The sequence below is a fragment of the Esox lucius genome, chromosome 12 (assembly GCF_011004845.1).
Source record: "Esox lucius isolate fEsoLuc1 chromosome 12, fEsoLuc1.pri, whole genome shotgun sequence".
NCBI lineage: Eukaryota > Metazoa > Chordata > Actinopteri > Esociformes > Esocidae > Esox > Esox lucius.
In genome coordinates, this window is record NC_047580.1 from 27049068 (window position 1) to 27076239 (window position 27172).

At 43.0% G+C, this 27172-nt stretch overlaps 1 protein-coding gene across 3 annotated transcripts; it reads right to left on the minus strand.

The window, feature by feature from the left end:
* Window positions 1-751: 751 nt before the first annotated feature.
* On the minus strand, window positions 752-27013 carry vwa5b1 (von Willebrand factor A domain containing 5B1). Of its 3 annotated transcripts, XR_002197515.2 has the most exons (24): window positions 26927-27013; window positions 26647-26787; window positions 24598-24754; window positions 24175-24336; window positions 22998-23220; window positions 22645-22793; window positions 21966-22097; window positions 20238-20362; window positions 19393-19569; window positions 16698-16808; window positions 16164-16366; window positions 13741-13855; window positions 13020-13205; window positions 12418-12625; window positions 12065-12267; window positions 8827-9091; window positions 8341-8649; window positions 8036-8173; window positions 7693-7827; window positions 7405-7476; window positions 7022-7091; window positions 6467-6590; window positions 4891-6366; window positions 752-1209 (listed from the first exon to the last, which is right to left on the minus strand). XR_002197515.2 is itself a non-coding variant. In XM_020051449.2 (23 exons), exons 3-23 carry the CDS (start codon window positions 24734-24736, stop codon window positions 5689-5691), a joined length of 3837 nt encoding a protein of 1278 aa, XP_019907008.2. In that variant the 5' UTR covers window positions 24737-24754; window positions 26647-26787; window positions 26927-27013; the 3' UTR covers window positions 3819-5688. The 3 variants fall into 3 exon arrangements, 2 of the variants coding, with proteins under 2 accessions (XP_019907008.2, XP_019907007.2); XM_020051449.2 differs by lacking the exon at window positions 752-1209 and having other exon boundaries at window positions 3819-6366; window positions 8827-9004; XM_020051448.2 differs by lacking the exon at window positions 752-1209 and having other exon boundaries at window positions 3819-6366.
* Window positions 27014-27172: the final 159 nt, after the last annotated feature.

Sequence of the window (27172 nt, forward strand, 5' to 3'; positions counted from 1 at the left end):
TGAGGTTTGAGAGGGATCCAATCCCCTAAAGCGCATACTGGTTTGGCGGGACAGCTTGAGCAACAGGAACCGCTGCTGGTCTGTGTTTGATCTTTATAACAGAAGGGTCAGGATGGATTGCTGCTGTATTGCCTGTCACTACACTAATGAGCCGTGCTTCGTCTTCATTCTCGCTCCCTTTCCCCCACGCCCCTCTTTCCCTCTCCCTTCCACAACTCTCTACCTCTCCTTACTCCATCTCCAAGAGATACGTGTGCTTGGCCTGGTTGTGGTGTTGGTTGCGTGACATGGTCCTCATTATCCTAATTAACCCTGATTTCAACTACTTCCTACACCTGTTCTTAATGAGGTCCTCAGACTTCATCAAGTCCGGCTTACCTGACTGAGCCGACATCACCCGGACGTCACTGAGCCCATTGGACGGTTAGTTGTTGGATAGTGATCTGTCAAATGTGAGAAGTGTTTCCATTCACGGAATGAACCGGCCTCTTCGTAGAGACATTTCTCGGAGACATTTTAAATGTTAACTTTTTTTGTGTGGAGCAACATCTACTGCGTTTGGGTAGTATGGCCTTGGGGCTCAATTCCGTTTAAATGCCAAGCATCATTAGCTAAACATAAAACTGAGAATTAGTCACTACTGCGTAAAGCAGGGTAACATCTGCTATATTTTCTGTGCTACCAACGGGTCCAATTATTTAATCTTAGTCTTTATTCAAACATTTACAGCCCAATGAATGGAACAGTTTTATTACATGCGGTTGCACAGTCATACATTGACATTTTGCAAACTGACACAATGGAAGCTTTTGACAGCTTCAAACAGTCAACAACGATCTTCTCAAAACACACAGCGACAATCGAAATGCAGGCCTACGTTCAACCTCAAAACATGAGAAATACAACTTCTCACAAGTAATGCCAGCCACCACAATCACTATAAGCTTATACAGATCACAATTCAATTATGACATTTCTAGTCGTACATACCAAACAGCACCCTGTATTTCCTCTATAGTACACAATAAAGGCAATAGAGTACCATTTGGAACACAAGCTAACCAGGTCTCATCTCCATCAGCCAAATGCAGCAGAATAGGTTGACAGTAGGAGAATTGCTTTACTCCCCCTGTTGATTCATCTTATGACGCAAACATGTGTTTTCCATGCAGCATGGTGGATGCCTCTTCAAAGCTAAAATAATAGAACCTGAGTAAAACAACAAAGAATATGAGTAATTATCAGAGCAAAGGAGACAAGCAAATACAAGAGGCATTTCTTACGTCCAAACTGAACGTTTCTGTCAACATATACCAAACAATAAAAACACCAAATAAACAAGCATGCTGAGTATTTTTTAAGCATAATTTCAAACAACAGTTAGAGGAACGGGCAGTTGCGAAACAAAATGTAAAATAATATTTTTATGTGTTTAGTCATTATTAGGCACTTATTGCTGATGAATAGAAATAAATAGCGGTTGAAAGACTGTCTCCAATACAAACACATAAAACGGAAGGGATTAGTCGGCAAGAACAAACAGATCTGGGATCAGGCAAATTTTCATAGATCACGAAATGAGTTTTGAAAGGAGTGTGTCGATCAAACACATTAGATGTAATATAAATAATCACAATAGTATTTTTGTAAAAGCCAACAGATACGTAGATATGCAACAACTGTATCATTTTTCAGAGAATGTGATACTTGGCTCCAGGTAAAGAAGAAAAAAAAACTCAACAAATGGCTTGAGACACCAAAAACCTACATTCACAAATAACTGGAAGAAACATACCTGACAAATCAGGATTACCTAGTATCAACTCAAAATAACTCAAAATAACAAATAACAAATAATTTATTTAACTATATTTATTTGCAACTCCTGTTTTTCAATATATTTGTTTTATGTATATATATGTGTACAACACACACACATATGTGATTTTCTAGGTTTTTGTTTTAGATTCTGTCACTCACAGTTGAAGAGTACCTATGCAAAAAATTACTGACTTCTACATGCTTTGTAAGTGGGAAAACCTGCAAAATCGGCAGTGTATCAAATACTTGTTCTCCCCACTGTATATAGAATGTATATCTACAGTATCTCACAAAAATGAGGACACCCCATTTTTTTTAATATTTGATTATATCTTTTCATGTGACAACACTGAAGAAATTACACTTTGCTACAATGTGAAGTAGTGAGTGTACAGCTTGTATAACAGTGTACATTTTCTGTCCCTTCAAATTAACTCAACACACAGCCATTAATGTTTAAACTGCTGGCAACAAAAGTAAATACACCCCTAAGTGAAAATGTCCTAATTGGAACTAATTAGCCATTTTCCCACCCCGGTGTCATGTGACTCGTTAGTGTTACAAGGTCTCAGGTGTGAATGGGGAGCAGGTGTGTTAAATTTGTTGTTATCACACTCACACTCCCTCATACTGGTCACTTGAAGTTCAACATGGTACCTCATGGCAAAGAACTCTCTTAGGATATGAAAAAAACAATTGTTGCTCTACATAAAGATGGCCTAGGCTATAAGACGATTGCCAAGACCATGAAACTGTACTGCAGCACGGTGGAACTGCAGCCCGCAAACAGTATGCTGAAGACAAGCAGATTAAGGACATGGAATACTGGAACCATGTCCTGTGGTGTGATAAGACCAAGATAAACTTATTTTGTTCAGATGGTGTTGAGCATGTGTGGCGGCAACCAGGTGAGGATTACAAAGACAAGTGTGTCTTGCCTACAGTCAGGCATGGTGGTGGGAGTGTCATGGTCTGGGGATGCATGAGTGCTGCCGGCACTGGAAAGCTACAGTTCATTGAGGGAACCATGAATGCCAGCATGTACTGTGACATACTGAAGCAGAACATGATCCTCTCCCTTCGGAGACTGGGCCACAGGGCAGTATTCCAACATGATAACGACCCAAAAACACCTCTGATGGACTGGCCAAGCATGTCCCCAGACCTAAACCCTATTGGGCATCTGTGGGGCATCCTCAGATGGAAGATGGAGGAGCACAAGGTCTCTAATATCCATCGTGTTCCACTGTGATGTCGTCATGGAGGAGTGGAAGAGGAATCCAGAGGCAACTTGTGAAGCTCTGGGGAACTCCATGCCCAAGAGGGCTATGGCAGTGCTGGAAAGTAATGGTGGCCCCACAAAATATTGACACTTTGGGGCCAATTTGGACATTTTCACTAAGGGGTGTTGTGAAGGCAATTTCATAGATCAGAACTTTTAAAGGAGTAAGGACAGAGACAAAATTCTCTTGCACAACTAAGTTTATTTGCAAATAGAGAGACGCGTCAAATGCTTACAAACATAATCATCCGAGGAGTCTCTAACTTAATACATGAACAGTCATCAGTACTCATAGTAGAAAAAGGGGTGTGGTAAGATGCTGCCCATCTGTCTTGTGTCAATAAAACACATTCCCCTTGTTCCATCACATATCCTGGGCTTCAAACAAAGGGACAGGCTGTCCTCCCCCACATGGGTAACCTTCTCAACTCCTGAGGAGTCACAATGCCTGGACAAACAACAGATAGACACTAAAGGGATTTACTGATTTACGAGTAACCCTCTAGTCCGCTGGTGCCGGTCAAGGATGCCCCCTAGGCAAACACCAGATCCCTCTCTACCACATTCCTTTTCTTATCCAAACACGGGGGCTCGGCAGCGGTTAAAACATTAATGGCTGTGTGTTGTGTTATTTTGAGGGGACAGCAAATTTACACTGTTCTACAAGCTGTACACTCACAACTTTACATTGTAGCAAAGTGTCATTCCTTAAGTGTTGTCACATGAAAAGACAATCAAATATTTACAAAAATGTGAGGGTGTGTACTCACTTCTGTGAGATACTGCAGATAAGATGTGGCGCAGCAGCCTAATTCATCGTAACGTGCCGAAGGTGGAGATTCAGGTCCATGCCGAGTGCAAGGATATTGAATGCAGCTCACTTTCCCAAAGAACATGGCAGAAGCATTTGTTAGGTACGATTGGGCGGTTATAAGCAGGGGGAGCAGAAGCTCAGTGAAAGTATTGACTGCGTGTGTGTGTGTGCAATGAGCCGGAGGCCCTGGTCTGCTGCGCAAGTGACCGTAGGCAACATAACAGGCCAACAGCCAGCAGAAAGTGAGAATGTAGTGGAAAAAGGGAGTAAAGAAAAAGAGTGGACACAACGGATCCTTGAGCCGTGCCATCAGGCGATTGAGGAGTGAGGGGAATGGATGAACTGGACGTCCTGCAGCCTGTGGTCCAACCCTGTGGTCGTTGCCACAAAGCCTGATGGTACCCTCCAGCTCTGCAACGACTTCCGGAGACTGAACAAGGTCTCCTGATTTGACAGCTAGCCCATGCCCTGATTGGACATGCTAGTCAAGTGGGTCAGGGCAGGGCTTGGTTAATCTCCACCCTGGAGCTGACCAAAGGTTACTGGCAGGTCCCACTCCCACCAGCCGGTCGATGAAAGACTGCCTTTAGCTCCCCCAGTGGTCACTGGGTTATTGACAGCGGTTATTGGGTCCTGCCATTTGGCTCCAGTGGGGCTCCAGTCACTGTAGTACAACCATCCGGGACACTGCAGTGGATGGGACAGCCACAGGACACCAATGTCTGCGTGATCCAGTGCTTCCTCGCCCTCCAGGACTACTCCTACACAGGGTAGGGCCCAGCATGGTAATGCCAACAGACTCTCCCACATTCTCGCCCTCCGGGCAAAGGCCACGGACCTCCCCTCGAGCCTGCCGAGACAGGTCTCCATGTTTGGGGTGGGGGACGGCAGGACTATCAAAGTTGCACCACTGCCCCTCACCAGCAAAGTTCCAGGGGCCATGCCGAGATTGGGGATATTGAACGCAGCTCACCTCCCCAGAGAAGCTGCCGGATGCCAGGGGAACAGTCCCGGAGATGGGTTGCCTCCTCCACTCCAACAAGGCACGGGTGCTCCTTGTTATGCCATCTGGGAGGCCATTAGACAGGGAGCAAAAGCTGTGAAATGTATGTACAGACTGAACCTGGAGAAGGGGAGAGTAGACCGTTAGACGAACTTTGTTGTTTAGTAAAATGCCTTCGGTCAGTGAACCACTCTCTGTCTCTGCTTCCTGCGCTCTCCCCCGCTATAACATATGTGTATATAATATAAATGTATATTGGATTTCATTGATTATTTTGTTCATAGTGTTATTTCTGTTTATGTTCATATGGCAAAAGATATGTATCTTGTTATAGCTTAAGCAGATTCTTTCATCACTGGACATCAATATGATGGAAATACTAAACATATATATATATATTCATAAACATATTTTTTCTCAAATATGTACATAACCAGCAAGTTGCTCGACAGCTTGTTTGCTGTTACATGTCAGATTTCCTTCACCATGTGGATACACTCTTTTTAAGTTAGACCCATAGTGGGTGAATGCATGGTCCGTGTCCCACTGGGAGACAACAAGTTTGGGCTTCTTAGGAGACATCTTAAGTCTCTCAAGTTATCACAACAGAATCACTTCAACTGCACAATGCTCACAATAACTGCACTGACAATTTCTGCCAAACCCAAAACGGCAAACAACAGATAGTAGTAAATGAAGCATGAGTCTGTTAGCATAGTATTGTTGGATATGTCAGAGTGGAGGTTGATCCATGCAATGCGATCAGCCTCAGACACTGTTGGGATTGTAGCAGAGCATGTTAAGCTGCAGGTTCTCGTCCCAGTGTCTGAGGATAATAAACAGCTGATTTGCAGCAGACTTGACCGCGGCTAAGTCCTTTCCTTCAGGGATACTCTGGGCACTGAGCCACATGCTAGCCTTAGCCGCTATCAGCTCCCACTCGATGAAGTAACTGGCTGAGCTGTGCTCCAGCCAGGCCAGAGCTACAGCCGATGCCCACACCATGCCCTCTGTATCCAGCTTCTTCCCGCCAGCTGGTGTCATTTCCACGCTCTCCGCTTCAGAGCCCAGTCCACTGTCAGTCTGGGAGTGAGAGGAGAAAGGGAGCTTGGCTAAGGCGGAGGCGGTAGGCGTAAGGGGGCGGATGACCTCCTGGCTGTGGCTGCAGACGGCCAGGTCTCCAGGCTGGTGCTGGTAGTGGCCCGTCAGGCCCATCTCGGTCTCCTTAGAAGAACCCTTAAACAGAGGTGGAGAGGAGGGCCTTTGGCCGTCGTTCACAGCGCTGCCGTCTGAGCGGTGGACGGCGGCATGGGAGACGTGGTGACCCAGGCTGACCCTGTGGCTGTTGAAGGGTGACGTCCACTTCAGCTTGTCCATGGGCACGCCGATGGCCTCACAGAGAGCGCTGTCCAGGCGGAACGCGCCACAAGCCATCTGTAAGGACACCTGTGCCGGATGGAGAGATCTTTCTGTCACTGCCGAGAGCAAGCACACCGTTCTCGTGAAACCGTCTGCAAAATAGCGGTGGACCTGAGCAGCTACGCACCAGAGGAATGTAGTCTTTGTTCTCATTCTCGTTCTCCCCAATGGACTCGCTGGTCCTGCTGTGTGTGCGAAACATGAAGCCCCTGGCGGCACGGGTCAGGAGTCGGGTCCGGTTCAGAGCCAGCCTGTTGAAGAGGTGGAAGCATCGCCTTAAGTTTAACTTAAGTTTCATTCAGTGCCACTTGAAAGTGCAAGCATAATCTCTCATATAGGAGTATTTAAAATGATGTGTAGCTCAACAGATGACATAATGCTTTGGATTTTGTATAGCTGTTTTGAACTTCCGATGTCACCATAAAACATTATACTTGCAGAGGACAACAAAACAACCCTTTTGCTCTCAAGGCCACTAGTCCCATCATGTTCCCTGTACAGAACGTGTAGTAACAGCAATGGAAACTGATCTAGTATGATTTTTAAGTAACATTACATCATTATAACTCCAAGTGTGCTTTGCGTCAAACAGGCGTGACCCTCAGTGAATCTCCGTTGGCCACGGAAAGGTACTAGCAGTACAGTTACTATGTCATTGTCTCCGGCCTTGTTCATCACACACCTGGCTGAGAAGAGACTCTCCACTGACTTCTGTGATTGGTCCGAGGTCACCGACGGGCTCCTCTGAGAGTCTGAGACAGTGACAGACAGACAGACAGACAGACACGGTATGTTCATTTTCCATTTCTCTCTCTTCTCTCTCCTCTGAGCTCACAACACAACTCTGCATGACTCCTCCATACAGATAAAAGGCACCAACTGAGGCTGGACAAACAATATCTAGAAGCTGTATTTGTATTTGTGTGTGTGTGTCTGTGTATGTGCAATGAATCAACATTATTGATGTAACCATAACAAAACAAACTTTCTCAGTTGAATGGAGACATTCATATTATTTGTTCGACTTGGAAGACAAGAATCTTCTTTAGCGAGATAACAACTCACTCTCTGTAAAGCTGCATCTTTCCCAGCCAGAGGAGGAGGGCGTGCTACAGGTAGAAGCATTATCTTCCACACCTAAAACTCAGCAAAATGATAGGTCAGTGACATATTAAAAATAGCACTGGTCTACATGAACACTAAAGCATATGTGTAAAATACTTAAAACCTGTAAGATCTGTCGATTGGGTGGTTATTTTTCCCTCTTGAAACAATCACCTGTCCAACATTGCAAACATTTTCCTCCTCTCACATACATATGTCAGTGAGTATGAAATACAAGGAAGATCGTACCAACAGGGAGGCTTCCATCCACAACATCCTCTGACATGCAGCTGGACTGGGATCGTCCAAGTCCAACTGAGTAATCTGGGTTTTTCCTGCTCCCCGAGCGAGAGCTGGACTGAGAGCCCCTCTTCAAACCATCACCTAAAACACCCAAGAAATTCAAACAGAACACTGTATTTCATGACCAGTTGATCTAAGGACGTGTTAGAACCGTTCCCGAACGTGTCATCAAAGGACACATTTATGTTGACTTTAATAATGGCCACAAGAAGTGCCATTAAAGGGGTTCGACGCTATAAAAACAACTGGTCGTGAAACATATTCATTCCATGAACAGGAGATGTCTAACCTGCACTGATGTAGTCGATAGACGTCTGTAGATATTCACTAGTGTCCAGATCGACGGGGACGTAGGCAGTGTATTTACTGAGGATGTTGCAGGCCTTGCTAGTGTGAATAGCATACAGGCGGTATCTTCTGCCAGAACCTGAGGAATCACGTTGTCATCACATCATCTCACTTACATACATTCTGTTTTAAACCTGCTTTTGGATAAAATCCGCTGTCTGAGAACTTGGCGGAAATATACTTTCCAGTATCTGCTACGGTATTACGAAAGAAAGTCAGTGAGACATTACCCATCTTTCTACGTACCATGCTCAATCTCACACTCCTTATCCGCCATATGCTCAAAGTCCTGAATGATGGAATGTCCGGCCAGGTGGTGGAAGGTTTCGTTCCAGAGATCCTCGTGAACCTTCTCCTCACGCTCTCTACCCTTCAGGTAAGGGGTTATGTCAAAGGTCACCTCCCACTTGACTGGCTTCCCACAGAGCAGGCCTGACACCACAGCCTTACAGTCCCCCTTCGCCACATCCTGAGGTTCTGATGTGGTGTTTGGGTCCAGGGTGGCTAAATGGTCTTGGGAGGGTTCTATCTCACACAGTTGGTTAGGGTAGCAGTCTGGTAACATAACAACCAGAAGTTAGACAGTTTGTCTGGGTTAACAGTAAGTGTAAAACTGCATTTACCATTACTCAGTGTTAGGGTGGGTGTGAGAACTTTTGTTAATTTGGACAGTCACTATCCTTCTGTCCAGAAACATCACCATAGCTCCACGTGACACATTTTAAGACCCACCTGTGTCTCCTAAGCTTCCAACAGAGGGATCAGTGGAGGAGGAACTGTCCTCCCCGCCAGCGTTTCTGACTCCTGGGGCTGTATCTGGTTCCCCCCTGTTCCTAGTGGCCCCAACCTGCATGTTGGAGCCAGGGGCCTGGGCTTGCTCTGGGTTCACATCTTGGGGTATCCCTTCCTGCTGTGGAGATGGCCAGTAAGAAGCTTCATTGGTATGGTGCCCTCTGGAGGCAATGACAGACGTAGCACACATGTTCACCAGCTGTGGCTGTCAGGGGTGAGACATAAACATTATTATGTTTAGTGAAGTACTATGTCCAAAAACATTTCATTAAATCATTTTGCACTGTTCATTTATTTCGACAATTTCTCTTTCTTTCTTTCCTTCTTAAATTAATGGGCCAAGGCAACTTCCCTGAGGGACACCGTGCTGTACACATGTGACATTAGATCTGCTCCCACTTAAGAAAACTCTGACAAGTAAGTATTCAACCATGTCTTGGCAGGTGATGTAAAGCCATGATGAATGAGTTTTACACAATAACCTTTTCTCAAAAACATCCAAGGATGAACTGAAATAATACACAGCTCAAACTATTATCTTATTATCTGTATTTTTAGCAAGTTACCACAGATTTGTCAGAGCAGTACAAAATAAGTGTCCTTCTTTATATTCAAGCAGACGGTCAGTAGTTTACTTGTTCCCTGAAAATGTAATTATAATTTGTCCAACACAATTTTCTCCATCAGTTTACCAAAAGCAGAGATAAAAAAGACTGGGCGGCTGTTAAAGCCAGCAGAGGGTGCTTTACCTTCTGTAGGTAAATCATTTTCTTTAGCTTTCATCTACAACTGTGGACACTGTTTTAGGCTTTAGTTAAAAATATGCCAAATATAAGATAGGTGGCAATTAAATCTGTTACTATTTTTAACATTAACTCATCAATATTGTCTGTGAGTGGTGACTTCATTAATGAAAAACAGCAATTCTTCTCTTTCATATGCAGATTTCTTATGTATTGTTAATGTCATCTAGAGTTTCTTATAGATTTTCACTGCTATGCAGATGACACATAGCTGCCCATTTCCATGAAACATGGCAAAGCCCCAAAATTGCCTTACCTGAAAGGAAGGGAGATGGAGGGAAAAAAATACTCAGAAGAAAAAAGGTCTGCTGTCAGATTTGACAGTGAATCTCAACGGTTGTTCACTATTCTCTTGAAGACCTCAGCTTTACTCTGGACCCAAATACATAAAACATATTCCTCAAGAAATTTATTTCTATTTCTGTAACACTGCAAAAACAATTTTTCTTTTTAATGCAGAGGTGATGCAGAAAAGCATCGCCACAGTTTTGTTGCTAGGATTAGAGTACTGCAATGCTTTTCTAAATAAACTTCAAATAGTGATATACTGTTTCTGATAGTTAGAAATTTCAATAGAACCCAAACAATTAAAATTACTCCAGTGTTAGCCTTGTTTATTCCTGTTATGGCTAACACTAATTTCAAGGTTTCACTGCAAATCAAAAATGCATTACATGGAGTTGCTCCTAATTGTCTTTCTGAATTGGTCCTGCCGTACATACTAATAAGTAAGCCATGGTCAGAGAATGCGGTCCTTCTAACTGTTCAGAAAGACTAAACCAACAGTCCTATGATTTCTTCACACCATGTCATGCTTGTCCCTATATGAGAGTGACTGGAGTCACTGATTACTTAATTCTGTCTGGTGTCACACCCCTTGTGGCGTGTGCAACAGTAGAGAACACTTTGGGTTACACTCAGCCTGTTTCCAGGGTGGTTGGTGGTCCACTGGTGTCAATTTGGTGGATGGTGCATGACAAGTGGAGGAGTAATTTTCTGCCTGGTAGGACCTGTCTGGGGTTATCTCTGGATGGAGCTGCAGTGTTCCAGACCCCCCACCTCAGCTCTGTATCTACCCTAAAACAGCCTATATGCCAAGGCTATAGGGTTCGTCTATCTTATCGGCTATTCTGTTGGATCTTGTGTATGCACCTTCTAATTTCTAGGACCATAAAGAATTGCACATGCACACAATATACATATATCACATTCCCTCCATTTCCATCTACCCAATCGGTACTGTGTAATTCAAGCTCAGCCCAAAACATCTATACAATTCTGTGTATGCATCAGTTACTCACACATTTATCTGTATTCATCAGATATCCAGCATTTTAGATCAAGCAACATATACGCAGCCATTTGGTATATCCAAATATCCACTCACACGCTACCAATGAGTTTACACTGACCACAAACAACGTGTAACTCAGCCAAGCAGCTCACTCGGCTGTTAATAAGGAGCATTAGAAGCAGTGTGAATGCAGAGGAATGGTTGTATTTTGATTGTGTTTGTGCTCATTCAATAAAGAAACACGTTTATTCTTCACCGGGAGAAACAACATTTCTGACAGTTTTGTCTTGAATAGTTCAACTGTCACTGCCCCTGAAACCAGACGCTGGTGCACCGGTAACCCCTGGTCAACCAATAAACCCCAAGTAAACCACATCAACAAACTGAGACATCACCGAAAGGCAGGTGAGCCGTGTCTTGATTATACCAACCATCTATGGACAACCTTCGCGGAGGCCATTGTCATTCATGAAATGATTTTGGCTCTCGTCAGTAATGAGAGCACATTCCTCTTTTGTATTCTTGATTACACTCCAACTCAGCCCAGGATCAGATAGCTTTTCTCCCATCCCATTATCACTCCTCCGCTACGGCAATTTCAACACTGACTATCTGGATTGTTTTATTGGCAGGACTATATAATTGTCAAGCTGCCGGTAGATCAGAGAAATATTTGAGGTCTTCATGTGTGTATACATGCATACCCAACACCTGATGAAAACCAACCTCCAAACTATAAGGTTCTACTTTTCCCAGTGAGCACTTATTATTTTGGCTCCACTGTCTATGCTGTTCTCAAATTGCTTTCGCATCGTTATGTTTACAGAATAAATTGGGTGGGCCACCGTTTGCAGATTGCAATCAGTGAAATAATGCAAATCATATTTACACGTTCCCAGTGTGTTCCATAGGTTTTACTTTTCTAGAACAATTTACCTCAGAATCACTCGTCTTCAGGGTGGGACAGAGATGGAAACTAGAGAGACAGTAAGAGCATTGGACGCAGGGATCAAACCCCGGTCTTCAAGATAGAGAGCCTGATCTGTTACCTGGGCCTCAAAATAACCAACTGTGCACTTACCTGGTAGTTATTATTCCACTGGGCTCTGTAGTCAGGGCTGGTCTGGCCAATCAGCTCCTGGACCTTGGCTCTCCTCAGTGGGTTCTTCCCATCCGCTGAACTGGGGTCACTGGGAGTGTAGGTCTTCTTCACGCAGGAGCTGTGGTCCACTATTTGGTTGGTGCTATATGCACGTCTTCTATGGGATGTTTTACTGTCCATCCCTGTAGATGTTTTTTTTTTAAATCATTGATGTGCGCAAATAAACAAGAACATGTCTGACTGATTTTCCTGGTGAACTTGATAAGGTGAACCATAATACAATCGGAAACAAATTGAAAGGCAGAGATGAGGTGAAACGTCTGTATTCCTACCCATAATGTCATGTTCTGTGGGTCCAGAGCTGCTCTCTGACACGCCTTCCTGGTTGTAGTCAAACAAAGGGCCGGAGTGTACGTCCCTGTATGTTCCCTGACTGTCAGTAAAGCCAGTGGTCCGGCCTGGGTCCTCCTCTTGAGACTGGTAGAAAACTGAGCTAGCTGAACCATTGGAACGCATCATGCTGTAACGCCTCCTCTTATCCTGAGTTTCAACAGATGGATTATTATTCTGGGTGTCTCTCTACAGCACTTGAACGACAGAAATTGATATTTGCTGAGAGGTTAATAAATGTTCTGTCCCTGAGCAGGCAGTTGAACCTAATTGCTCTCAGGTCGTGACTGAAAACAAGAATGCATTCTAAATCATACTCACCTGGTAAAATAACAGCAAATAAATAGCTAAAATTAAAATAGATAGGAACAGACAGCGCAGTATACTGAGTTTATTCACATTCAGGAGTAAAATGTATTAGCATGTTAAACGCACTATATCAATGCATATTGAAAAAAAATGTTATGTAGCAATTAGCAATACCAAAGTTCAACGAGCAACAATGGCCTACAAAGCCACTTCGTCACGGTGTACGACCACTCACAGACTTGGGGTTAGGGTGGTAACGTGTGGTGTCACAGACGACACTGTAACCAATCAGACGATCCCCAGGGAACAGGAAGGTGGAGCCCACTGGGGAAAGCAACACCTCCTTGGTTTCTGGGAACAACCAGTCGATGGAAATGTCACTAAGCACCGGGGCCATGGTTTTCTTCAGGGACTTGATCATCTAATTGAAATTAGACAGACAGACGGTTGAATTGCAATGGAAGCGGACATCTATTGAAATAGGTTTGACGTGGCAGTGTCGTAATGATGTGGGAGAATACACAGCTGGTAGAGACATCCAGAGACATAGCTTTGAGCAACAGCTGTAGACGTGAAGCGTGGATATGTGGAATACATTATTAAGCACCTAGACTCACAAGACAGACTATGGAATAAACATATTTTTATTCCATAGCCATTGTGTTTATAATGCAAATGAGATTTTGTATGTTTAAAAATTATTCTGTTGCCTTTTTAGAATTATTTAGTTTGAATGCCTTTGTTACACATTGTAACAAAGGCACTCAAAACATAACATGTCTCGGGGAGCAGACTAATGGGTATTTTCCTCAACAAAATGAATTGTTGATTGGTAACGTTATAGAACATTCTGTCTGAACCATTTACATACGCTGCATAATGACCCTCCGCTATGACATTCAGAATAACTGGTTGTCATACAGAGGGGGGATAAACATGTCATAGGAAATGAGAACCTTGGGCTGGAGTCTCTCCCCTTCTGCCAAGAACTCGGCCGTTCCTTTGGAAACCGTGGCTAGTCCCGTCACCAGCCTTTTGCAGGCACTCTGACCGATGCCAAAGGTGTAGCACCTGCCAAAAGAGATGGACTCTTGTTTCTCTTCAGCTTAGACTGACAGACTTGAAATTATCAGCATGGGAATGCAAGCTTAATAAGAATCGGACATCTTATGTTTCAGAGAGAACATGCATTCCCTTGCAGAAACAGATCTCAATGTAATTTACTGTGCACAGCAGCGTAACACTAAGATGATGCCAAACAGGAAACTCTTTTTCTGTGTTGAAAGCGAAGACATGCCTAGGGGGTCTCTTTAAATAGAGACAGAGACAGACAGACATACATACAGACAGACAGATAGAAGAAAAAGACAGAGAGGTAGAAAGAGACAGACATTCATACAGACAGACAGATAGATAGAAGACAAAGACAGAGAGGTAGAAAGAGACAGACATTCATACAGACAGACAGATAGAAGACAAAGACAGAGAGGTAGAAAGAGACAGAGAGAGAGACAGACAGAGAAAGGGGGGAGAGGCTGGGTAATCCCCACTGCAGCTCATACATTACCACACTGAAAAAGGTGGAAAGAAAGGAGAACTGAGAGAATGAGAGAGAATTACAGAAAATAAGAATGTAAAAAACTGAGATCAAGAGAGAAATGATCACTGTATCACCTTATCAGTTATCTCATTTGGTTTGTAAAGTGGACTTCACACTGAGGATGAATTTCAGAGGGCCGACATGGCTATTTCATTCTACACAGCAGCAGATGCAACAGCGATGGCCTCTCTCCATGTTAAGTGAGGCAAATCAGCGGGGATTTAAACCGAAACGCCTCATGTCAGATGTGAACTCCTGTTCGGCTGTCCAAATGGCATCCTAAACAGTACCAGCTTACATTGCACTACATACGGCTCTGCTGAAACGAAATGCAACATGAAGGGACCAGGGTGCCATTTGAGGCACAGCCCAGGTGGCAGAAATAAACTACAATTATTCTGAGTTATAATCATTCTGGGTGTGTGGATGGACTGGAGAGACAACTATGTATCTAATTCAATCATTTTAAATGGGAAATCAGAACAGGTTTATGAGAGGATGACCGCTGACCAAGATTGCAGATTCAAACATGAAAAAATTGTTATTTCCCAGCAGTGCTTGATGGTCTATCAACAGCTGGTGTTTTGATTCCGCCGGGGAATATTCACAGCCGCTTTCTCTTTCTTGAGAATCTCTAGTGTTTAACACATCACCGTATTTTTGGGATTGTACACAAATGTATAGAGGAATGCCAGAGGATATCTGGTCCTTGTTTGTTTGTGACACACATGTCTGAATGATATCAGTGGATCATTGGGTCCTCTGGCCATTTGTTAATCTGCCTAAACCGTCTGTTCTTTGTTCTTCAGGAATGTGGCCGGCAGTCATTTACAAAGTTCCCCCAGCCCCTTGGGGGGAGTCGGGCCAATTTGCCCATTTGGGGGAACACTAGGGACAGATAGGTAGACACCTAGGTAAACACACGACAGGGGACAGGAAGGGAAAAGGAACATGATGTTGTCTTTACAGGAGGAATGTGCAGATTCTTATCCCCACCCCTTAGTTGTATGAGTATTGATGATTCATTAGTTACCTCAGAGATCTCACTGACTTTGTATCTGTGTGTATCTCTCTATTTGCAAATAAACTGCTAACTGTGCTAAGAGAATTTTGTCTCTGTACCTACATCCTACAGCGTTCTAATAGATGGAATTGCCATCACAATTTGTAGCTACTTAAATGCATTAAAATGGTACTGGGAAGTTCATGGTGATTTTAAGGAAGATCAAGTAGCCTAATCACTGACCATAAACATTTGTCCCATTCACTGTTGATGTGTCCTACATAGCTTGTGAGGATCATAGAGGAACTTACTGTTCCTGTGAGTCATACTAGTAATGCTAGATAGCTTAAACTGCTCAAAAGTTTGTCAAATTCATATAAATAAAATGGAAAGCACTCTATACGTCCAAACCGCTAAATTCTGGACACTGCGGTAAATACGCAAGTAACAGTTCTGTGAAGGAAATGTCAACGCAATCAATGGGAATTTTCATGGGGAATGTCACGGACAAGCAGGCATTGTGTTCATCTGGTGCGGCAGGCATGTTGGATAGGCTGAGAAGTTTAAAGCCTAATTTATTCTTCTATGACGGGATGGATTGGACATCTTGTTGTATTGCTTGGAAGGTGAATCATGTTTTGGTGTTTCAACATTGAGCTTTTATCAGTTCCTGCACAATTTCTCTCTGGTTTTGTGGTGATTACAAAGTTTGTTCAGGTTGAGATTAAGGGTTGGGTTGGGGAGGGGCCGGGCCGGGGATTGGTGGGCGTGTTTACCTGGTGAAGCGGGCGTGGCTGCGGACCAGCTCTATGACCTTCCCTGTGTTGCTGACGGCCCCGTCTGTAAGAAGGAAGAGTATGCGTGGATGACCAGCCTGCATGGGCTGCCTCAGGATCCAGTTGAGCGGCGCCAGGAGGTTTGTGCCACCCATGTCAGCCCGAATCTTCCTGATGTACTCACAAGCCATGGCAACTGTTTCCTAAAATCACGAAGAGCGCAATAAAAAAAAAAACGTATCATTTATTAATTTTATTTATAATCAATCAATCAAATTTATTTATAAAGCCCTTTTTACAACAGCAGTTGTCACAAAGTGCTTTACAGAGACACCCGGCCTTAAACCCCAAGGAGCAAACAACAGTAGTGTTGAATTTCATAATAATGATACATAATTCTTACTAATCTTTCAGAACCAGGGAAGCATGGCTCAGACTCATAGTCCAACTATGCATGAAATAAAAAGTATTTTAGCACTGAAATGCAGTTCAATAATTGAAAGGAATAACAATCATGTTCTGCCTTCCCCCTACCTCATCATAGCTTTGACTAGTAGTAAAGAGGGATTTAAATGTGGAGCCAAATCCGATGATATTAAACATGTTGGCAGGCACAAGGCTCTTCAGGATCACCACCATGGCATCCTATGAACAGCATAAAAAATAGAAACACAAGGTTAACTATGTCCTTTTAGATTTTTCTGTGAACTCTTTCTGATGAATACCGATATCTGTATGAATACAGAATTGTACACACAATAAAATAAAAGTAAGTAAGTTTAAGGGGCAAGCTGGAAATTTTAAGGAGCAGGGCAATCAAGGAGTTGGTGTCATGTGAAGTCATGATGAAGTTAGCCTCCATCTTGTTTGAGGAAGAAGACAGGAGCAATAAAGAACAGACCAGGAAACGCTCACTTCACTTGTTTTAATACATACGGTAGAAAGAAAAAGAAAAGAAAAAGGTAGTGGATCTGTCAGTGTTTCCTCCATTGCCTAACAACCGGCCTTGTTAACCTGGCTGCAGGTGTTCTCCGTGACCTTTCTGGGAATAACTGTTTCTGTCTGCAGCAGCATGCAGTTAAATTTTATTTAATGTAAGTCATTTAGCAGATGCTCTTATCCAGAGAAATGTACTCATGGAAATGTAAAGATCGGCAGGTGGCCCACATTACAGTTACACATGTGTACATTTGGGGCAGGGGCGCAAGATATCCGCAGAGATGACATAGTATCATTGAGTGTCAAATGCATGGAGTCATAGGAGAAACCGTGAGAGAATATGACAGAGCCATGTGCATACAGAAACAAGGAGCGGACACAGAACCATGCCTTGGGGGGAACCAGTAGTGAGGGCATGTGTTGCACGCGTCATATCCTCTCCACCTGGCAGGAGTGGATGGACAGACGGGGGGCAATGCAGGGGTGTGCAGCCTGACAAGCCTATGACTGAGTGGGGAAGAGGTGGATAGAGCGGCGAGCCTCCATGACACAGAAGAGAGCAATCTCAGTTGTGTGCCCACATTACACTCCTAATACAGTCTTCTCTGTATTACATGACACTGTAAAGTATGTGTGTGAACTGGAGAAGTTCCAAATAATCCAGTGGATTTCTATCATTTATAATGTGTGCACACTGGAGAAGTTCCAAATAATCCAGTGGATTTCTTTCATTTATAATGTGTGCACACTGGAGAAATTCCATATAATCCAGTGGATTTCTATCATTTATAATGTGTGCATACTGGAGAAGCTCCAAATAATCCAATGGATTTTTATCATTTATAATGTGTATGCACTGGAGAAATGCCATATAATTCAGTGGATTTCTATAATTTATAACGTGTGCACTAAAGAAGTTCCATGTAATCCAGTGGATTTATATCATTTATAATGTGAGGCTCCATATAATCTAACCATATAATCTCCATATAAGGATATAATAGATTTCTATAATTTATAATGTGAGCAATTTGAGAAGTTCTATGTAATTTGATGTAATTTTTGAATTTCCATATAATCCAATCTGTATACACTGTATTGTCTCTGTTGGAACAGAAGGCCTGGAGTGTAATAAAAAGAAATAGTCCTCCACAACCATTCACGTTGACCTGTAATAATTGAATACAACAATTTTATTTACATCCAACCAAATAAGAAAATATACTAGGTATTGGACTTTCCTCAGTACAGAGAAATGTAAGGAAACATTCTACCAGGAATAGTTGTAAAGATTGCTCACAGGAAAGATCAATTTTTTTTGTCAATTTTTAGTTGAGACATGAAAGAAAATCTCCTCTTCTTTTTCTCCCTCCTAGTTTGAAGTGGTGATATCAAATTGGTTCCTGGCATTTTGTCGTGTTCAATTTCTCAGTGTAATAAAAGCTCTCTTTATCCTTAAATTCAATCACAGGTGGTATCAAATTGGGCCTTGGCATTTTACAGGTTTCTAGCAGATCAAAGCAAGTAAGAAGGAATAATTGCATCATCATTGGTTTGACCTGGCTGGGCCTTTAAGCCAGACTGGGAAGTGACAGCGTGTTAGAGGAAGGGGAGGCCCGTCCCTCCCCAATCAGAAACTGTCTGAGTCAGTCTGCCCAACGTGCGTCACAGATCAGCAGAGGTTAGTCAAACATCACTCAGCCCAGTCCGATCAGGTGACGTTACAGTCAGATGCACTGGGGGAAATGTCGGAGCAGAATTTTCATTGGCGAGGTGTGGCAGCTTTGGTCCATCGGTGTACACTCTGCTTTCTGTGAGCCGCGAGTCAGTCGGTTCTTAGTATAAACCCACTTTACACTTTTAATGACAAAACTGTGTCATTCCTTTTTCATTACTGTGTTTTCCTTTGATTTATTTCACCTAATTAAAGAAGAAGTGAATGACGTCCGCTATTAACAAAATCTATAATATATTGTTCATGTCTGAAGTAAAATCACCATCATCCCTCAGTGAGCAATTCAGTTTGAGAGCGAGGGGTTTCCGTGACATGGGGCACAAATTGGCACATGACAAAGTTTGGCACATGACACTTTTAGGGACGCCTTTTTGTCTCGATAGGGAAACATTTAAAACAATGGCCAGAAATCTCGGACATGGTTTATAGTAGGTTTCCTCAAAACATTTTGTCAAACTGTTATTCAGTTCATTACAAAATACTTAACTGTGTGGATTGCCTGTGATACGTTCTCATGTATGGGTTGGACGTTTGTTAGACAGTCTGTTTCAGTACCTTGACCCGGTTGATGTTAACCCCACTCATGCTACCACTACGGTCGATGAGGAAGATTAACTCTCCATGCACCTTCCTCAGGTCAGAGGTCATGGACTTCAGGTCTGGGCAGAAGTTGAGCATGACCACAGGGTTGTGGAGGATGTCTTTGTGGAGACGCTTCCGAATGATTTCCACCTTACGGGGCCACGTGAACAGAGGATGACATGGAGAGGGGATGTAAGAAGTGCTTTAGATCTGGTCTGCATTACATCTTATACAATTGCAAAAGATCTTACATACCATATCTGATCAGATCATAATTATGATTTTATATATAAGAAGCTATGGTTTCTCACAACACACCATTCTCCTAAAATACTAAACTGGGCTTTGTCCATCATGCACGGATGCAAATTTTTTTATTCAGGCTTTTCTCCCCGGAACATAATAAATAAATAAATCATAATTTATTAAGGAAATTACAGTTTTTAAGGAAAGCGCATTAAATGGATGTGTTTACGTAGAAATTCCCAGTTAGAATGCTGGGGATCTTTTGTGGTTTCCATAGTAACCCTTTTCTATCCCACATCGTTTTAGGGCTAAGTGTTCTTTTTCTCCCTTCCTCTCTAGGTCTACTGGTCACTTAAGAATGTAATTTTGTCCACCACCATAGTGCTGTTATAATAGACACAGGAAGACTGAACTAAAAAATATTATCTAAACTGGCAACAAGGTGTAGATGAGGAAGGTCTCAAAAACCTTTTTAGTCCATGTTATACTTCTCAGACCGATGTTCCTTATGTCACTTCTGGAGTCTACTTCCTGTGTAAGACGAAGGACTCCAGATCGGATGCGGCACTTACCTTCTTGTCATTGCTGGAGTCTTTCTTGGTGGCCTTGATGTAGTCACTTTTCCCAGTGAGGTGCTCATCGTATTCCTCCAGTGTCATGTCTCCATCCTCAATCAGCACATGCAGCAGATGAGGTTCTACACGGGAGAAAATGGTCTTTAGAACACTATGATGCAGCACAGCCTTTACGACCATCAACAACCAGGGTGACACCTGGCGTACACGGGTGCAAAGCACAGCTCAACCTTTGTTCTGGCAGCCATCAGATTGCTCAACAACATCACCCGTGACCCTAACACCATCACCAGCCCCACCATCAGCCAGTGACACCCCGCCCCAATACCACCACCCCCGGACTGCTTAACACTTATCCTACCATCACCTTCACAGGGGCTATTTCTCCATCTGTATATTGGCACTTTTAAAATAGATATTTATTGCTGCCATTTCTCAGTTTGAATATTTCTTGTATCCGTATTTATGTTGTATTTTATTGATCTATCTACTGTGAATGTGGCTGCTTTAACACCTGAATTTCCCCTCGGGCATTAATAATGTGTTATCCTATCCTATCATGCAAACAGTGGCCAGTAAAAAGGTGGAACAGTCAAATATTACTGTATTTTCTGTCTCATAATTTACTGTGAATTGAATTTGATATCACCGAATTCTACTGGTGAGGGTATCAAGTATATAAGCTAGAACCACTAATGTGTTTAAAATAGCTTTATCATTTCTACCTCATATCCTTCTCTCAACAGGCATTTCTTAATACATCTTTCCCCAGGGGACTACACAGTGGGATGTTTTTTATTGACCATTTACAAATAAATGCACGTTACATTTTGTGGTACAAGAACTGATTTCAGCACACACTCTTTCCAATTCTCTATTGCCATGGACATCTGCTTGTGCTCAGCAGTCTCCTTGATGAGACGGAAGCCTCAGCTCAACAGCAGGCACAATTGAATTGCACTGAGAACCACTGGCCCCAGGTCCAAAGCCATCGCTTAAGAGCCTATTAGATAATAAATCTGTGGGGGGGTGGGGGGGTAAAGAAAGGGAGAGAGGCTTTGTAATCCCGATTATTGGCACCCCTGCATTCAGTACTTTGTGATCCTCTTCTTGCCAAGATAATAGGACTGATGAGGTGGGAGAACACATAGCAAGGGACCTGAGACCATTCATCCATGCAGAATCTCTCCAGATAGTCCTTGCTCCTCAAAGGGACAAGACGACAATAAGGAAAGAGGGGGTTTGTAAAGGAGAAAGAGAGAGAAAGAGAGGGGCTGAGCTCAGCTCATACAGGAGCACACTGTGAAGGGTGAAGAGAGAGGGGGGCTTGGGGAGAATGAGAGAAAATGAAAGAGACAGAAAGAGAGAGAGGAGCTGGGTAATCCATCGGACAGCTCGTACGTTTGCGCCCCAGGAAAGGTGGAGAGAGGGGAGGGCTGGAGGGGGGACAGATATGCAGAGAGAGAGAGAGAGAGAGAGAGAGAGAACGAGAGAGAACGAGAGAGAGAAGTGGTACAATCCCCTGTTCACATATGAATAACAGGGCTTGTCTAACTGAGTGGTTTGCAGCAGGTAGCAAATGATCCAATAACACCAGCAGAGGCAACCAGCGGTCTATTCTGTGCTAGCCACATTGTGTTTAGGAGAAGAGTGAGCAGTGGTAGTGAGGGTAGTCCCTGGGAGGGGGAGTGGTGGGTTGTGTGTCTCCCACAGCACGGTACCCACCGCTGGGGTAGATGAGGATCTCCACAGGGCAGTCGTAGGTGTACTTGTCAGCCAGGGTGATGACAACGCTGGTGGCCGAGCGGGCCAGGGGGTCTGCGTCGGCCCGGATGGCGTGAGAGGGGCTTTCCACACCTGCACAGAAACACCTCTGAAGAGTCTACCGTGTGGAATTCACTTGTGTCTTACTGAATACGACGAGATATTGTGGAGAACAACACCAGAACCATCACAATTATAGGACGTGATTTGGGTGAAACAGTTTTAAATAACCAGTCAGAGCCCTTCTTTGGGATTGTACATTAAGCAGCAGCCTTCTAATCCAATTCCTTCATTCACTGTTGGTATGTACAATAGCAACATTATTACAATTTGTGATTATGGCTCTTCAACGCTGCATAATGTGATTTGGATCTCATTCTCTTTCTATTTGACTTTCACCTATTTTATCTTCTGGCCATGTGTAAGCTAGACTAGATCTCAGGCACATCTTTCTCGTGTCATCTAGCCGTGGGCACCTCTGAAGGTCGATATCATTTGTAAGATGATATATGTCTCCACAAGTACGTCCTTCCCAATCCTGTGGTAATGTGGTCATGCATGTGGTCTAAATAGTGCCCTAAAATGTCTGTTTTCATCATGACGAGGAGTCACCCAGTAAGTCATCCAGTAAGTCTCTGACCTGCAAGGAGATAGGGGGCTCTGATCTCCAGCTGAAAGCTAAACTCGTAGTCAATGGAGTTGATTGCCTCTTCCTCTAACAGCAGGGCCATGCACAACTGGGGCGTCTGGTCAAGTGGCCCCAGGGCACAACTATGTCTGCTGTCCCTCCTGTGCCAGAAAAAAAATATCAAAATTAATTTATAGTTGTGTCCACCAGTAAGCGCTCTCTCTGTACTGAACATGTGAAATAAATTATCTCTGATATAAGCAGGACGTGAAATATGTCTCTACGTACAATTTCACAGTGAAATGTCAAGCTTCCCTTTTTTAGATACAAATGGCGTTACACATTGTTGCATCCGGTATTCTTACGTTCGGTTCTGGAAGTTTGGGCTGAGTCCCTGCTCCTCGTTGATGGTCCTCTGGACCCTGGGGGTGCACACTGGGGGTGAGGTAACCCGGATGCCCCCATTGGGAAGGGTGGGCAACTCAGAGGAGGTGCTTACTAACACGTGGACCGTCTCCAGGGGAGGGATGATCCCCAGGTTCACGACCAACACTGTCCTCTCCAAGTCCTCATCCAGCACAATATGTCCTGGAAGTAATATCCCCACAAACTTATGGACAGGCTTTTTCATTTTCACCGCAGCATCATTAATATTGATGGTTGACAATGTACAGTTGTGCTTATTAGTTTGCATACCCTGGCAGAAATTGTGAGATTTTGGCATTGATTTTCATATGATTGATCATGCAAATGCAAGTATTTAAGGATAGTGATCATATGAAGCCATTTATTATCACATAGTTGTTTGGTTCCTTTTTAAATCATAACGATAACAGAAATCATCCAAATGACCCTGATCAAATGTTTCCATACCCTTGAATGTTTTGTCTTGTTACAGACACACAAGGTGACACACACAGGTGAAAATGTCAATTAAAGGTGAATTTGCTATTAGTATCTGTGTATAAATAGTCAGTGAGTTTGTTAGCTCTCATTTTGATGCACTGAGCAGGCTAGATACTGAGCCATGGGTAGCAGAAAAGAACTGCCAAAAGACCTGTGTAACAAGGTAATGGAACTTTAGAAAGAAGGAAAAGGATATAAAAAGATATATCCAAAGCCTTGCAAATGCCAGTGAGTACTGTTCAATCACTTATTAAGAAGTGGAAAATTCAGGGATCTCTTGATACTAAGCCAAGGTCAGGTAGACCAAGAAAGAAATGTCTTTACAACGTAACATGTTCTATTTGAAAGTCAGAAAGAGCCAGTGAAACGTGTAACCTTTCACTGAGCAACTTGAATGGCAATATTACCATTTTAGGAAATGTAATCTCTTGTAACAATTGTTTTGACGTAAATTGACTTGCATATATTAAAAGACTGACATTCTGTTGAACCATGAGCCTGTTTTCTGTTTCTGCTGTCTTTATCCGTCAACTGCTATGGGTATTATGTACACAAGGCTACAGAACAACAGACAGCTTTACAACCACATGTACTACATCCTCTGACCTTCAGAGGGGATATGAGACTCAGCCTTACCACTGCCACTCTGAGGGGCTCCATTAGCTGTAGTGCAGTAATCAAGGTAACAGTCGTCCATTTTGGACTTGTCCTTGATTTGCACCGTAATTATCTGGCTCGAGATCATAGCCTCGAATCCCACTACGGTAGAGCATTCTTCCAGCGGATAAATGAAGATACCTACATGAAATTAACCAAAGAAAGCCAACATTACCCAGTGGCAAAACTTCAGTCAAATAAAAGTCAACACACCCCCCAGGACAAATATTGAGTAAATATTGATACTGGGAAGTATATTGGAAGCTCCTGGGGCTACCTCAGAGACAAAGATATGAAATCTAGACACATAATTCTGAAGACACGTGAAAAAAGCCCCTAGAGAGTAATAATGATAATTCCCAGTTATGCTCTTTATTAATGCATATCTTATTAGGTTCTCACCTTCAATGGGATGGTCTTCAAAGTTATTGTAGGTCATGGATGCTGTCAGGGCCAGAGTGTAACCTCTGACACAGGAAGTGATTTCGGAGACACTAAGAGGCAGGGCATTCTGCCTTTCCTTGTTGATCAACCCAGGCATGGTGACACTGCTTTTATGCTTCAGTTTAACCAATAATAGACAGGGGGCAAAGAACAGTGTTTAAAATCTTTTCATTAACTTCAGCAACAACACAATAAAAAATAAATAGCTCATATTCTTTTCCTTGAATTGTTATTCAGCAGCAACATCAGAAACAACAGAAGGCAGCTTATTAGTGCCTTTGATGTGAAATCATGTCTCCTGCTGTCAAGATGTCTTTTCGGCGCATCAAAATGTTTAATCAGTGTAGACAGAGCAGGTCCAGACAATGTTACGCCACTAACGACAGCGTAAGCGCAGGCCTTTACCATAGAACTGTTTAGTTCATGTATGCAAAGACAACAAATCCAATTAAGAAATGTAAACAAAACCAGCAAAGGCAACAGTTTTTCTAATCCCCACTATTGATAAAGCATAAGAAATCCAAAAAACCCAGGGTGAACGTATTTGGTGCGCCGGTCTCGTAAGGAAATTCATGAATGACGGTGTGTGAGATGAGACAAGAGTTATGAAGAGCGGGCAGTGCTTGTTACTGTCTGTTTTTACTCATGCAAATGTAATGTAACATAGCAGACAATACTAAGTATGGTGTCCGGGGTTTCTCTTGTGGCCTAACCTTTTAACATTGCCTTTACAAGAGACAATCTCTATAAAGACTGATTCCCTGCTTGCTGGCTGATCAGACTGGCCTACGTATCATCGGACCAAGTTAACGTGGCTGTAAAATTACACCGACCAAAACTCTAAACTGTTCTTTTAGCCGGAGTATTTTTGGTGATACCTCACAAGATGGATCTCAACACTGTAGCTCTCCCTGACTCCCGCCTCAGATAAGAGAATATTTAAAAGACCAGACCACTGTTAAAACACTGCTACATTTTACAGGTTCCATAGTTCATGGACAACAATGTGTGCAGCCTTCTCATATCAATAAATCACACTGAGGTTTCGGCTGGCCGGCAGAGCATTGTCCTTTTTTTTCTGAGGGCTCACTGCTCATGCCCAGTCAGCTTCACAATAAGAGTCAACAGTACCCCCGTGTGTCCCAAGGGGCACAAGCTGGAAAAGACATGCAGATGTGTCTTGTTCCTCTAAGACACAATCTTTAAGAGCACAATCAGAAATATATGCCATAATTTTTATTATCATGCTAAAAATTTTATAGGGTTTCTGGCCTGTAAAATGTTTTAGCGACGACTATAGGAAAATGCATTGCGAAATCAGACTCACCAGCATCATATTTACTGACAGTCATAACGCCAACACCATTATCATAATTAACCTAAATCCACTTTTTGAAATAGCCAAGCTTTGCAAAATGGTGGAAATAATACCAAAAATCTGATTTGATAAAAATATTCCAATCATTAAATTATCCAAATTAAGCTAATATTGGGCACAAAACAAAACCCTTTAGACAACAACAAATGCTGTTTTTATTTTTCTACTGCCAGTGGTCCTAAAGGCAATTCTTCAGTATTTATCTTTTGATGGGAATTTATTTAATCAGTCTGACAGGTCATGATATCAAGTGTGTCCAAGTGACAGACCCCATGACAAGTGGATCATATGAATCCTCCTGAGCTCTTTAGAAAGACTCATCCAAACGTGACCTGAAATCATCCACTATAAATAAACAAGACACCGTTCATGCAATACAGTTATAATACCATCACAATAACGACAGCTTTCCAAGTAAACACGGCTGAAACATACACCTGTTGAAAATGCACAATGGTGTCTGTTGTTGGATTTCACTGCTGGCAATTGTAATTGTAAATATGCATAATTGAATAATGTGAATACAATACGTGCACTAAATTTAGCAACAACTACACAAATAATGTTGACCAGGTATTGAACGAAAGCGATATCATGTAATGTCAACACTGATCAACAGTTGCTCTTACCTTTCATTTGTGTCTACCGAGAGTGAGATTAGGATGTCTGTCTTCTGGGATACCCACTTGACTTAAATATTTCCTTTTCTGTTTCCTTCTCCTAATCTTTTCTTTTCCCCTCTACAGTATGTGGCGTAGCGGAAATGCCAGCTGTCACAGGTGGAAAGAGAAACTATTATGTCTCTGTCTATATACAGAGGGACCAAAATAAAAAGACCGTAAGCATACTGTAGGCAGCAACCGCGGAGGCAAAGCAGTCAGCAGAGCAACATGTGGTTAAAAAAAATACCTGTTCGGTGTTTCTCCTCCCTCCCTGTGGCTGTAGTTACTGGGTTTAGCTGACAGTGAGATAGAGAACGGTAGAAAGAGAGAGAACAGTGGAGAGAGAGAGAACAGTGGAGAGAGAACAGTGGAGAGAGAGAGAACAGTGGAGTGAGAACAGTGGAGTGAGAGAGCGGTAGAGAGAGACCTGTGCAACAGCTTAGCATTCCCCCTCCCCTACAACCCCTCCCCTCTGCCTTCACAGCATCAGCAC